At 34.5% G+C, this 15,527-nt stretch overlaps 1 protein-coding gene across 2 annotated transcripts in view; it reads left to right on the top strand.

Annotated features, from left to right (window-relative positions):
* Positions 1-811: 811 nt before the first annotated feature.
* The window catches only part of ssbp2a (single stranded DNA binding protein 2a), a 69,330-nt gene continuing 54,614 nt past the window's right edge, over positions 812-15,527 (top strand). For both annotated transcript variants that reach the window (XM_056458375.1, XM_056458374.1), the window contains exon 1: positions 812-990. In XM_056458375.1, the coding sequence (XP_056314350.1) occupies positions 938-990 (53 nt within the window). In that variant the 5' untranslated portion in view covers positions 812-937. The remainder of the gene's footprint in view (positions 991-15,527) is intronic.

Genomic DNA, 15,527 nt, shown 5'->3' with positions numbered 1-15,527 from the left:
AAATATACTGGTGTGTAGCACAATAGTTTGTAATTTACTCTTATTTGTTATTCCTTGTTCAAACCACTGATAAAGTCCACTATATGAAGAAAACCCCGTTTAATTTATTTTTAGCTGAAAAGAGAAAGAAATTAGCATCTTGGTTGACAAGGGAATAAATGATCAGCAATTTTAGAAAATTATTATAAATATTTTTTTTATTTTTGGAATTGACATTGTCCACTAGATGGCAGCATGATGCATTTAAACCAGATCCAATCCTGCGAGGAGGGGGACCACTGTCCAGCAAACATTATAGGTTCCCTCCAGGGCCAAATTTACCTTTTACCTTCTTGGTGAAATAGGCAAAGGCCATTTGGCATCAGAAACTTAAAAGCATTTAAGGCACTTAAGTGTTTTGAGGGTGAAATGGTATATTGTATCTTGTTCACCCCTGCTGAAACCATTGATATATGCTACCATAACAGAAATGGTAACAGTTTACACTACACATGTCATTAAAACCCATTACAAACCATACAATTGTTAACATCAGAACCCACAAACCGTTCATTTTAATGGTCTTTAATCAGTTTTGTCATGGTTTTAGCATGCCACATATTAGAGGTCCATATGACCATTTCAATTTCCATTAAAACCGAATAAAACCAAATTTTCAACTCCTGTATTGTGTTCTGAGCAGGGCTGCGCGCCATTCTTCTGAATTCACTGGGTTGTAGAGGGCGTGGCTGCAGATACATACTTGTATTAAAAGGTGTTGAGTGGGCGTGGTCACACAGGTTTCTTTGCTCAGTCAGAGACCGGAGAGAGAGAGAGTACTGTTTTCACCGCGGTCCGTCCAATGGTGAGGAGCTGTTTGAGTCGCTATGGTGACGAGATTGTTTCGCCGGAGGTTGTGATGGGTTGACAGGTGCGGGACAGTCGCGTCTGTGCCAGCATGTACGCCAAAGGCAAGAGCAGCGTGCCATCGGACAGTCAAGCCCGAGAAAAGTAAGTTATTGATCAGTAGATGGAGGAGATCGCATCTGCAGCCGCGCACACGCATTTGAAAAGAGGAGACGTAAGACACAGCAGCTGCCTGTACTGGGCTGCTGTACCAGCTATGCCTCGCCACACAAGTTAGGTGATTTCTGCGTTATCACAAAATATTTCTAGACTGTAACTCAGGGTATCGTGTAATTTAGTGGCTTGGATGGTTAGTGAGAATAACATTGTTCCCTTCGTCTTACAGCAGTCAAAGGCTAATTTTATTTTATGTTGCTTTATTATTATTATTGTTGTTTTTATTTATTTATTTAGGCTATTTATTTTTAACGACATGTACACTAACTCAGATACCGCGTTTCCCATTGTAACATTGTGTTTATTAAATTATGACCTTTCCAGCTGTCCATCTGAATGTCTGTTGGCTGTTTTTCCACCTAGTTTTAGACATTTTATATGATCGCGAGCTTGGTTGTGTTGTTGTTTTAGTAAGGTGCTGTGGCAGATGTTTTAAGCTTAGTAAGTTAATAAAGATGCTAAATCATTTTAACAGTAGGCTAGTTGACGATCTTATACAGGTTAAATACTTGTATCATCATGGTTTGATCCTTAGTAAAGCATTGTGTAGAGGAAATAGTTTTGGTGTTTTAACAATAGATCCCCCAACCCCCTGCTAACTTTAATAGTCTTATGGTGTGATAAACAGATTTTTTTAATGACTCTTGATAATAATTTATTAATTACCGGTAATAGTAATACAAGTTACACGGTTGTTTTAATATACAATAAAAAGCAACCTCTTAACCTCAAACTTGCTTTTAAAACATTGATATGCTTACCCTGTAGTCAATAGTTTGCTGTTGTGTCTTGGTGTGACATTCCTTTATCAGTGTCATGGAGATGAACATACCAATTTAAATAAAACAGTCAATGAAGTTAGACTTGCGTAGTTTAACCATTCTTTATAACGTTGTATTTTAAGACGTTACATATAAAGCCTCATGAAATGACAAAAACAAAAGTGAGCAAAAAATTGCCTTTGGCAAGTAAACAGAAGGTCAGCCATAGCCTGTAACTGTGTTAGGAACAGCAACATAATACATGGCTTAAATCTGATACATGTAAGTGATCTGATACATTAAAATCAAAGGCATACAAACTGTCTACTTAAGAAAAAAATATCACAATGTGTCTTCCAACAGCTTTTAACTCAGTGGAAAATTTAGCATGGGATGTTTATCTAGGTTGCCTGCCTGAGGGTTCTTTTCTTGGCCAGAACTCCATGTGTGAACACATGTGGAATTTGTATCACACCAAGTGACTAAGATGAAAAAATAGAATATACTTTGTCGAATGCACATATGCAATGAGAATTTTTGCACAGTGCGTGTAAATATATGTGTATGCAACAGTTCTGTCTGGCTCTTAAATCTGATTGGCTGATAGCCGTGCAATATTCTACTAGTATCAGCACTGTTTCATCATCTTCACCCATGTGTATCACTCTGGATTCAACAAGTGCGAAGCGGAACACTAAACTTATTAGAGTTTAAATTATTAGAGCACAAAACTTATTAGAGTTTAACAAATACTGCTACTGTTGGACCACATAATGTACTTTTGAGACTTTTTTGATGAGGATATAGTTGTTTAGATTGCAAATATGCAGTTTCAGCCTCCTGTATGTGCCAGTGCTGTATACTGATGGAGGTAAAATAATGAATTTCCCTTGTAAGCAGAAAATTCTTTTGTTTTGTCAAGCAGTCCTTCAGCAAGGGTTTGTAACACAGTTGTAATGCTTCACAGTAATGCTTTAATTTCGGAGAAGTGCGTTTGTTTTCCTGTCAAAAAACCTGCTTTGTTATGTGGTGCTGAAATGTAAAAAAGTTTAGGTTCAACATAAATACATTTTTAGCTTTTTTAGCTGGCTATTGTGGCAGAATTAATCTAGATTTGATACACAGGTGTGTTTTTTATATGTGCATTATAAATTGATTATAAAAAATCCATGCCTGAATGTCTTTTTGTTAAAATTTGTTTGTTAAATTTCATAAATACATTTACATGCTGTTTCTTTTTGGCATTTTATCTCTTTTTTTACTGTTTGTCATTTCATTTCTTAATCAGCCAATATATAGTTACTTTTAGGGCTGCACGATTAATCGAAAAAAGATCGCGATCTCGATTTGACCCTACACACGATCTTAATTCAGCTTTTCTACGATTCAACCAATTATATTTTCAAGGTCAGGAGAGAAGCATAAAGGCAGTCGCAGAAGTCTTCTCAGGAACATGAACACCTTCAACTGGTGTTAAAAGTGTCACATACTGTATTTATAAGGTATAATTCACCCAGAAATGTCATTTCTGTCTTTATGTAATGATGTATTTGCAGCCGCAAAATCACACGTGAGCTGACCACGAGCTACCGAGAACGTGCGCGCAGCATGCCAATGACGGCTACTTTAGTGAACAGAAACTGCATAGGCTGTGAATAACAAGTAATAAAGTTGTAAATAACGACAATCAGTTTGTTGCACAGAGTGATCGTTTGAAAGAATGATTTGCATGTGTGTGTGTTTTATCACAGTGACGGCAGCCATGAGCCGCACTAGGAAGTGAAAATGAAACTGGCCGCACATCATTTAAATGATCATAACGCATTTTACTGTTATGATTACGACAAGCATTTGATATGTTTTTTCTTTCATAGCTAACACATAGTGTTGAGCGTGAAAATAAATGTTTTACAATGTCAGTATTGCTACTCTAGCTTATATAATGTTGAGTATAATGCAAGAAGAAATCTGATAATGACAAATGTCTCATTTACCTGTGAAAACAAATGATCTAATAATGTTAATGACAAATGACAAGCACATGTCTCAAACATAATAATTCAATTTTATAATTATGAATAGTTGTATTCTGATGTCATTATTTTACTGTGAATTAACAAACAGGACATATTGAAAGTCTGTTCAAGTCCACCATAATGACTGTACAAAATTTGGCATTTTAAGCAACATTAGACCTACACATAGGCCTAATATTATTATTGTTGTTTTACCATTTCGTCACTTTAGAATTACAAGGTTCTATCTGACATTTTTGTCAGAATTGAGTTATTGACATATTCTTAATAAATAACAACTTATTGAATACATTTTAAGACTTAAAAAAAAACAAGTGTTGCACACATACTGTTTGCTATATGGATTGCAAAAACTTTGAAGCTCTATATTTCAGTACTCATATTAACCTTTATTTTACATCTAAAAAACTGTGAGAAAGAATCATGATCTTGATTTTAAGCAAAAAAAATTGTGATTCACATTTTACCCAGAATCGTGCTGCCCTAGTTACTTTTACACATTATTTTATTGTATTCATAGGGCTAAATTAAATAAATTTGGGTTACCATGCATTTCTGAAATAAATGTGCTTCATTAAAATATATACAGCCATCTTGCTTTACCATATGAATTCATCAAAAATCCTAAGGCAAAAGTAGTGTTATTACTAGGCAATTTAAAATAAAATTAAACATCATCTAGATTGGTGTTTCCCTACCCTGTTCCCGGAGGCACATCAACAGTACATATTTTAGATCTCCCTTATCTGACCCATTATTTAAGGTTTTGGAATCTCTTCTAATGTTCTGTTGAGTTGATTCAGGTGTCTTTAATTAGGAAGAGGTTGAAAATCTGTACTGTTGGTGTGGCTTCAGGAACAGGGTTGGGAAACACTGAACTAGATAGCCTATATTTACTTGATAACTTTATGATATTTATAATTAAATGTCATAATTGACATTGCAATGCTCAGACATTATCTTATCACCTTATATATTCTCTTATATATGTATATGCATTTTGCTTTTCCCTCATTCATTTAATTACAGTTTAATTGGCTCTGTGCATCTTCCATGTCCATGCTCAGAAACATGGCTACTAGCACTAGGGGTTAAACAACTTTAGATTTTTGGAAGTCGACTTTTATGTTGAGTCGATGTCGACTAGTCGCTGGTGACGTCATCAATAAAACACAAGATACAAATGTTTTGCAACATGCCACAACTTGCAATTTATTTGTAGGAAATGTATACACATGGTGTTTTTCAGCTCATAACACGTTGCAAAAACATTGCAACATTACAGATGACTGATTTTAGTGCAAAACAAATGCATTGTCAACACTTTCATTTCGTTAATAATGCAACATTAGCATCCGGGCTAATTTTACTGCTAAGTAAATGCAGTCAACACATTGATCACTGCACTTTCTAGTAAGAATGTAACAATAACAGATATTTTAGTGCAGAAATAATGCATATGTCCTCAGCACAGATTCATGTGAAGTTATTCATAACATAACGCTCGAAAGACAAAGGCTTATACCAATAACATTACTTTTCCAGGGTTGCGTAAATGTGATTGGCTAGCATATGGCTATTTAAAGTTCACTCAAAGTTCATGTCTTTGATTCTGACATAAGAAATATCATTTTACAAATTACTTTAAACAATCAGAGGGCAGGCGGCGTGGTTGCGCAGCGATGGGTTGCAGCTGGAAGCGCTGTGGTGACCCCTGATTAATAAAGGGCTAAACCAAAAAGAAAATGAATGAATGAATGAATGAATCCGAGAGCAGATTTATTCAGTGAAACACCTTAGTGTGTAAAGCTGCCATGTAGTTCAGGTCAAAAAAACATGTGATCTGCGTAGCGTGTCTAGTCAACGTCAATTAAAAAGCGTCATGGTAGAGCATTAAAGTCGATTAGTCGAATAGCCAACTAGTTGGTGCAACGCCTGAGCACTAAAGTAGGAGATGCTTTCATGTGAAAATGAAAGTGTGAGATGCATGTTGAAGTTTGTTTCTCGCTAGTGTCGCCACTGGCTTGCTTGGTTTGGCACTTGTGGAGCTGCGCATCATTGGATATGCTCTTCAGTGTTTGGGTTTTCAGCGGTGATAATTACATTATACCAAACTGAACTGAACTAAACTGAACTTCAACTCTGAAAACTGGACTGAAGCATTTTCAATTTACTAGAACTTCTATGTTAAGCTGTTTTGACGCAATCTACATTGTAAAAGCGCTATAGAAATAAACACGAATTGAATTGAAAAGAATTGACTGTTAGAGAATAAGTGCATGTGGTCCAGAAGGCCAGAACCAGAACTCAAAGTCTGCAAAGTCCTTTAGCTTTCCAATGTGACATAACCAGAACAGAGATCTGAGAAGTGTCTCATCTGAACAGGTGAATGTGGTAATATGATGAGCATTCAATTGGTTATGCCTTGGAATATATATATCTGTAATTAACAGTTTCTGTATTTTGTGTGTTTTCTGTATATTTATAGTTGTGAATTGCGTTATACCTTGATCTCTGCTCTGTCGACTTTTAATGTTGAAAATTCAACTTTACAGTTTAATAAAAAGATGTATTGGTTGGCACCAGTGGTGTAGTGGTTAGTCCGTCGACACATGCACTCTGGTGCTCACTGCGCCCAGAGTTCGATTCCGCCTCACGGCCCTATGCCGATCCTTCCCCTTTATCTGCTCCCCATGCTTTCCTGTCAATAATCTCTACTGTCCTATCTTATAAAGGTGAAAAAAACCCAAAAAATATTATAAAAAAAATGTATTGACATTTTAGTAGTTTGTAATAATATAATGTACTGTATATGAAATAAAATATAGAGAAATAAGTCTGTAAATTAACAGAAAATGTACTGACAGTTTATTACAAGGTTTTTGTACCATAATATACCAGCCGATTCAAATGTAATCACTGGATTGAGTGGGCGTTATCAGCTGATAGATATGGGCCAGTAGGGGCCATCTGTTCCTACTAGTAGGCTCAGAAGGCTGTTATCATCCATCCACATGGTTAATCAGCTATAGATCACATACAGTTGCGGCCAGAAATTAATGAGAATTATTTATATAATTAATTTAATTTCCTATTAATTGTATTTTATCAAGTTCTACCCCTACCCCAACCGTCACAGTAATGTAAAAACAGATCTGGATCTGGAGTCTTCTCTATTAGTGTAGCTGATTAACCATGTGGATGGATGATAAAAGCCTCCTGAGCCTACAAATAGGCGCAGAAGAACCCTACTGGCCCAAATCTATCAGCTGATAACCACTGATATTGACCATTCAATCGAGTGAATTAATAAAAATTTTAATAAAAGTCACTTTTTCAAAATTTTGACGGTTAAAAGTTAAAAAAGGAAAAAAAGATAAAGGTTCCATAATACGATTCAATGCATAAGTAAATGGGGGGGGTGGGGGTGGCATTTTTGCAGCATTGCAGGCAACATGCCATGTTGCTATAGCACAAGAAAAACAAATGACACTTTTAAGGCAGGTAATAAACATTTTATGATGAATAAAATTATCTGAACTCACTGACCACTGCTGGTGTGGCCAAAAGATAATTCTGAATTCTGCATTCAAACACATTTAATAAATGTTTTGTTTCACTTACTTCTACTATAAAGTTCCTGGTGCTTTTCAAATAAACATTCTCTTTGTATTTTCTATAATGTAAAGAGCAGTGTCATTCCTCTGTTCTGCAGTTGTATTCAGTGTGTAGGAGAATGACTGGTGTTGTGGTTCCCGCTGCTGGGACAGTTTTCCTGCAGAGTGGTTGGCCTCTGATATTTCTCTCCATCATTGATATGCAAGCAGCATCACAGCGGCCCTACTGCAAGGTTAAGCAAGTGTGACGGCATGGCTTAGAAACCAGCTAGGAGTCTTTCGGTCTTTAGTGTTTGTTATACAGCCTTCCTTCTTCATTCACATATCACGCTCACCGTCTGCAAAGTCTTTTAGCCTTCCAATGTGACATGTTTCAAGTTTAGGAGTTTCTCTATTATTGTAACGTCAGTCTATGCCTCATATTGTTGTAAAGTAAACCAGAAGCTTCTGGTGAGTTTGATTGTTGTGAGTTCTTTTCCAGAGCTGCACATTTTCTCCCTCTGCTTTCATCTGCAATATAATCTGGCATTTCCTGTTGCTGTGGAGGAAGGCATTGTTTCTTGAGGTGTTGTGCGGCATGATTCTGCTTTTCATTCTGAGTCTTCACATTTTCTTTACCGTGCTTGCTTTAGTCCAAAATCATTTGTTGACATGTTTAAAATCTTTGAACTTATGAGGTTTTGTATATTTGCCTTGTTTTATTATTATTGTTACATTTTTAGACAGTTTATTTATATATACACTCACTGGCCTCTTTATTAGGTACACCATACTAATACCTGGTTGAACCCCCTTTTGCCTTCAGAACTGCCTTAATCCTTCATGGCATAGATTCAACTAGGTACTGGAAATATTCCTCAGAGATTTTGCTCCATATTGACATGATAGCATCACACAATTGCTGCAGATTTGTTGGCTGCACATCCATGATGCGAATCTCCCATTCCATCACATCCCAAAGGTGCTCTATTGGATTGAGGTCTGGTGACTGTGGAGGCCTTTTGAGTACAGTGAACTCATTGTCATGTTCAAGAAACCAGTCTGAGATGATTCGAGCTTTATGACATCGCGCGTTATCCTGCTGGAAGTAGGCATCAGAAGATGGGCACACTGTGGTCATAAAGGGATGGACATGGTCAGCAACAATACTCAGGTAGGCTGTGCCGTTGATGTTGATGAACTGTTGATCCATGCTTTCATGTTGTTGATGCCAAATTCTGACCATCAGAATTGACCATTCTACCATCAGAATGTCGCAGCAGAAATTGAGACTCATCAGACCAGGCAATGTTTTTTTAATCTTCTATTGTCCAATGTTGGTGCGCCTGTGCCAATTGTAGCCTCAGTTTCCTGCTCTTAGCTGACAGGAGTGGCACCTGGTGTGGTCTTCTGCTGCTGTAGCCCATATGCCACAGGCTTCGACGTGTTGTGCTTTCAGATGCTGTTCTACATACGAGTTACTGTTGCTTTTCTATTAGCTGTAACCAGTCTGGCCATTCTCCTCTGACCTCTGGTATCAATAAGGCATTTGCGCCCGCAGAACTACCACTCAGTGGATTTTTTTCTCTTCTTCAAACAATTCTCTGTAAATCCTAGAGATGGTTGTGCCTGAAAATCCCAGTAGATCAGCAGTTTCTGAAATACTCAGACCAGCCTGTCACAAACAACCATGCCACGTTCAGTCAATTACCTTCTAGGCTTGAATGTCGACATACGTGGACAGCACACTTTAGCTCTTAAGTGGCTATTTAAAATACTTTGAATGTTTTATATTTTGTAACAGACATACAGTGTCATCCTGCAACTGTTTTGCAGCATATGAAATGTCCCAAACACAATTTTAACTGTCCAAAATGGAGAAAAAAAATATTTTTACTCTCTTATAGTCAAAGCATGTTAAAAAAAAATCTGTGTTATATATGCATTTAAAAACAGTCAGGAAAAAGTGTTTTATGTCAATTCGGACCACGAGTCCACATATATGGACATAATTTTTTCTCTAAAAGTACATCGTATCAAAAGATGATACTTAGGTTTTTATTCTAATTAGGTTCTAATAAGCCCAAATAGCAAAGAGAAATAAAAAAATCATGTAAAAAACACCTTGGGCCTTAAGAAGTTAAATCATCTTTCTTCCCCATTCTGATGCTCGGTTTGAACTGCAGCAGATCGCCTTGACCATGTCTACATACAGTACCTACGTGCATTGAGTTTCAGCCTTGTGATTGGCTGATTAGAAATGTGCGTTACCAAGCTGGAAAGGTGTACCCAATAAAGTGGCCGGTGAGTGTAGTTAGCTGATAAATAAGAAAGCAAACCACATTCGTGATAGCCAGGTAGAGCCGAAGAACCTGGGTCAAGGTTTAATTAACCCAGTATAGGCTGAGGAATGTAGCATTGTCCACTCCACACAGGATATGAGTTTCATTCTTTAGACTTAGATGGCCTTTTCCCCTCTGAAATAGTTTTGTTGTTGTTTCATGGCTCCATTTCACCTGTTTTGATTTGAGGAGAAGCAGTGCTTTCAGTTCTATACTTTTTTTATCAACATGTGCATTCAATCTTTCAGACAGATTAAATGTTTTCATACAGACTGCATTTGTGCACATAAATATGAGACTGTATGAGATATGAGGTATGTATATACAGCATATATGTGACTAAAGTAGGGCTGGGCAATATGGCATAAATGCAATCTCAATAATTATTTTCTATATTGAATGATAATGATATATTTTTCAATAAAACTTGTTAAAACTTCCAGATTTAAAAGAGTACCCCAACAATGATAATTTTTTTTAGGTGAGAAAACTTCAAATATATGTTTTATTTATAAATATTGGTGCCTTTGAAAATTTGTTTTGAAGGGAATTCAGAAATGTGAGCTGCAGGGCTGTTCAGTGCTGTTGTACCTGCAAATATATGTTCCCCTCTATTAAATAAAAATGGACTTATTCTCTCATCACCAGTACTTGAGATTTTTTGCACTGCTCTGTTGCCCTCATTATGCGGTGCTCTCTCTGTTGTTTTTAGCACTGTGCATTAGGATTTAAAAATGACATTTTAGACTGGTCTGTCTCACCCATCCAAATGTCAAAATTATTGACTGAATCAAATCAAAGTAGGCATTCTTCACAAAACAGTGTCAATACCAGTGTAAAAATGGGTTTTCACGTCAAAACAGAATAATACAATATTAAAGTGACAAAACATGTGTAATATGTATAATCCGAATATATAATCCTGGTAGAAATGTATGCACATTTCAACAAATATTACAGCACACTTGTATTCATTAATCAGAAAGGTTTCTTCACAAGCAAATTAACATACCAGAATGATTTCTGAAGGATCATGTGACCCTTTAAACTGGAGTAATAATGTTGAAATATCAACTATGACATCAAAGCAATAAATAATATTTTACAATTCATTAGAATGGACACTGGTATTGGTTAAATAAAAAAAAATAATACAAGTATTAAATACAAAAATTACATTTCCAAAAATAAAAACAAAAACAAACAAAAAACAAAAAAATAAAATAAAATAAAATAAAATACAATACAAGTATATTAAATACAAAAATTACATTTCCAAAATAAAACTAAACAAATATTTAAATAAATAAAATTAAATTAAATTAAATTAAATTAAATTAAATTAAATTAAATTAAATTAAATTAAATTAAATTAAATTAAATTATTAAATACCAAAATTACATTTCCAAAATAAAAGAAAAGAAAAAAACATAAAATAAATAAATAAATTTAAATAAAATAAAATACAATTATTAAATACAAAAATTACATTTTCAAAATAAAATAAAATACTATAAATACAATTATTAACTACAAAAATTACATTTTCAAAATAAAATAAAATACTATAAAATACAATTATTAACTACAAAAATTACATTTCCAAAATAAAAAAATATATATATAAATCATTTTAAATTAAATTAAATTAAATAATATTAAATTAAATACAATTATTAAATACAAAAATTACATTTACAAAATAAAAGAAAAGAAAAAACATAAAATAAATAAGTTAAAATAAAATACAATTATTAAATATAAAAGTAAAATTTCTAAAATAAAATAAATTAGAATAGAATAAAATAAAAGTATTAAATAAAAATAACTTTTCTAAAAAGTAAATAAAAATAAATAAATAAATAAAAATAAATTACAATTATTTAATACAAGAATTACATTTTCAAATAAAAATAAAATAAAAATAAATAAAAAATTATTTTAAATAAAATACAATTAAATTAAATTAAATTAAATACAACTATTAAATACAAAAAAATACATTCCCAAAATAAAATAAAAGAAAAAACATGAAATAAATAAAAATAAAATAAAATACAATTATTAAATGCAAAAATTTAATTTCCAAAATAAAATAAAATTATTAAATACAGAAATTACATTTCTAAAATAAAATAAATTAGAATAAAATAAAATAAATTACAATTAGTAAATAAAAAATTACATTTCCAAAATAAAATAAAACAGAATAGAATAGTATAGACTAAAATAAAATAAAATAAAATAATTAAATAAAATAATTACATTTCCAAAATAAAAGAAAAGAAAAGAAAATTATTAAATGCAAAAAATAGATTTTCCAAAATAAAATAAAATTAAATTAAATTACTACATCTTACCTACACCAAACTGAACTGAAGTGTGTATGTATAGAACATATAAAACATTGTGCATAAATAACCATACTTGCATTCATCTATTCCTCCAATGTCAACTATAGTTACAGAGAAAATGGTCATAACCATCAGAGTATACATTTTCAAAGGATTAATTGCAGATGTCAGAGACTGCTGTTAGGTTTATGCGAACTGTTTTGTTAAACAAAAACAACTTTTTAAATCTGTCAGCTATTTTCCAAACCATAGTTGCAACATTTTTCCTGTTGTCCTCATGTCACTCTCTTTCCTCCTGTTCAGCTCTCATTATTAATCATTTATGAGTTCCTGCTTTCCTGTCTCTCCTCTTCTACCCATCTCTATATTTGTCTTTCTCTGTTCATCTTCTGTTCTCTTCCAAACACACCCAGACAGATTTGTCCCAAAAATACAAATACATAGACAGGATCACCCTCAAACTCCATTGCTCTGCGCTCTCTAATGTCTCCTGGGAAATGAATTGGTTTGCATCTAGCGAGTGTATGGCAAGCACTGAGAATATAGTCAGTTCATCTGCAGAACAGGAAAGAGGGATGTGTTTATGGGATGAGGACGCAGCATGATTTTAACAACACACTCTGAGGCTGTGTGTTCTGTTCTGTTATTATTATCTTTTTTAATTAACTGCATAGCAAGTGTCTTGAGCAGTGCTAAACAACCATAAGTTATAACCATATTATTATTATTCTGTTTTGTCATTTGCAGATGTTATTTATTCAGGTTATTTGTAATTTAATTGAATAATTTATGAATAAAACTAAATAACTGTCTTTTAAAATGGCTTAAAGACCCCCTGGGTTTTTGAAAATGAGCTTCCATGCAGTGTGTAACACAGCACTGAGCGAATGAAAACATCCAGCTGAGGGTTAAATCTGAAAGTGCATCGTGTTTAAAACCATTGATTGTTTAACAAAATAGTTGACGCATTCCAAAATAAAATAAAATACAATACAATTATTAAATACAAAAATTATATTTCCAAAATAGAATAAAAAAATAAAATAAATCATTTGAAATAAAATATTTTAAATGAATCGTGTTGGGTTCTGATCTTTTGCCTGAACGTGTCAATGTCGATGCCGTACATCACCAAATATGTAGTGCCAGATCCGGTAAAACATGAACGTGCCTTTCCCTTCAGACACTACTGGAGTGCAAGGGATCACGAGACTAATCAGAACTCAAAGATGATGATCACTGACAGATGGAGATTCGGCTGTGGGGAATAAAGGGTTTAGTGGCAGTTGAATCACAGCAAGAAGGATCAGCTGATTTGAATGTTATCACTGGATTGAATGGGCGTTATCAGTGGTAATCAGCTGATAGATATGAGCCAGTAGGGGCCATCTGCACCTACTAGCACATACTCAGAAGGCTGTTATCATCCATCTACATGGTTAATCAGCTATAGATCACATACGGCTGTGGATGGAAGTTAACAAGAATTATTTATATTACTTATTAAATTTTCAGTGAATTGTATCTATCCCTACCCCAACCCTAAACCCAACCATCACAGTAATGTAAAAATAGATCTGGAGTCTTCTCTATTAGTATAGCTGATTAATTATATATATTATATATATTATATTATATAATATATATTATATATATATTATATTAATTTTATATAGAATTATTTATATTATTTATTAAATTTCCCATTAATTGAGTGGCTGGTTCTGGTTGTCCTGGCTGTATTTACTTTGCATGTTCTCCCCATGTTCACTTGGGTTTCCTCTGGGTGTCCACAGTGCAAAGACATGTGAGAAAGGTTATTGGATCAACTAAATTGTCCATAGTGTGTGAATGGTAGAGTGTGTTGTGTTATATTACATTTCCAATAACAAAACTTCAGCCATGGGCTTATCTTAGTACTACCAATCATCTTGAAGTTTGAAGCCTGATTTAATGTGTTCAATGCCACTGGAGAAGTAGCTCAAACTTACACTCATTCATAAAAGAAAGAGGCGGGAGCCACCGAATGTTTAACGAGTTTTATCATGAAGTAAACACAAACAAAAGTATCCATCTGGATCTCCAGCTCTGGTCTTAACATTTGTTAAACACTCTCTCCACTGTCATGGCTCTTGGCATCACCCACACTTGTCACCTCTACCAAGCCGACCAATCAAAGATCTTGAGTCATTATGTTACATTTTTGGAGTGGTGCACATCAGGGACCACGTCAGGGTATCGTGTAGGGCAGTGTTTCCCAACCCTGTTCCTGGAGGCACACCAACAGTACATATTTTGGATGTCTCCATTATCTGACCCATTCATTTCAGGTTTTGGAGTCTCTTCTGATGTTATGATAAGATGATTCAGGTGTGTTTGATTAGGGAGAGGTTGAAAATGTGGACTGTTGGTGTGCCTTCAGGAACAGGGTTGGGAAACACTGGTGTAGGGACTAAGACTGTGCGAAGGCTATGTTGGAACTTACATCTGCACTCAATGCAAAAGTAGAAATTGGCCTTTAGGCCCAAGTTATACTTCTAGTTATTTTTCTACTTGAGCGATCGCTGTACAAAAGCAGAAGTACAAATTGATGTTGGTGAACAAACAGTACACTTATCTGTCACTCCGCTGATCTTGATTGTTTGGTACCATCTTGTGACTACTGAATAATAATAATAACTAGATGCTATAGTTTGTTGACAAACTTTGATGTTGGCTTGAGAAAGCTAGCGTGACAGTGCTGAGAGTCAAATGCAGTTGGCAGGAAGCACAGCAGTAGCAGAAGTCACAGTGCCATCAACAATGTTGCATTTTATTTACATCTTTTATGTGCTTTTGCCAAAGCGGTTAAACATTCGAGGATGTAGAGAAAGCAACCAGGGGAAAGTGAAAGGGGATATAAAAAGAAAGCACTTCAAGAGGAAGCAGCAGCAAAATGTTGAAAAATGTCTGTTTATCTATTTATTTATGTGCAGGTCAGTTTTCTAAAAGTCGTCACATTAGAATTATAAGGTTTGTTGTAAAAAAATTAATGATGTGAATATAGTAGAGAACCCAGTCCACGAGACTCGAAACAAGCAGAATTCCTTTATTGAGACGTGTTGGTTAATCTGCAGTCAAACAGCGTCTTCGAGAAGTCCATGTGTCTGCAGAGCCTATTGGAGGTCTGCAGTCCGCGAGTTTTATCACAAGTCTGAATTAAGACAAAGATGTCCTGTCTATATTGTCTTAGGAGGATGGGAGATGGCTAAACAAAGCATGCAAATTCAGTTTTAGAGTCAGCGGGGTAAACTGGCATATAGGTGTAGAAACTGGCCCAGCTACTGACCACACAAGTTAATCAACAAAATGGTTTCTGTAGCATGAAAGCATGAC

The sequence above is a fragment of the Danio aesculapii genome, chromosome 5 (genome assembly GCF_903798145.1).
Source record: "Danio aesculapii chromosome 5, fDanAes4.1, whole genome shotgun sequence".
In the NCBI taxonomy this organism is placed as follows: Eukaryota; Metazoa; Chordata; class Actinopteri; order Cypriniformes; family Danionidae; genus Danio; species Danio aesculapii.
Note: the sequence above shows the minus strand (reverse complement) of the source record. Positions and strands in the feature narration are given on the sequence as shown.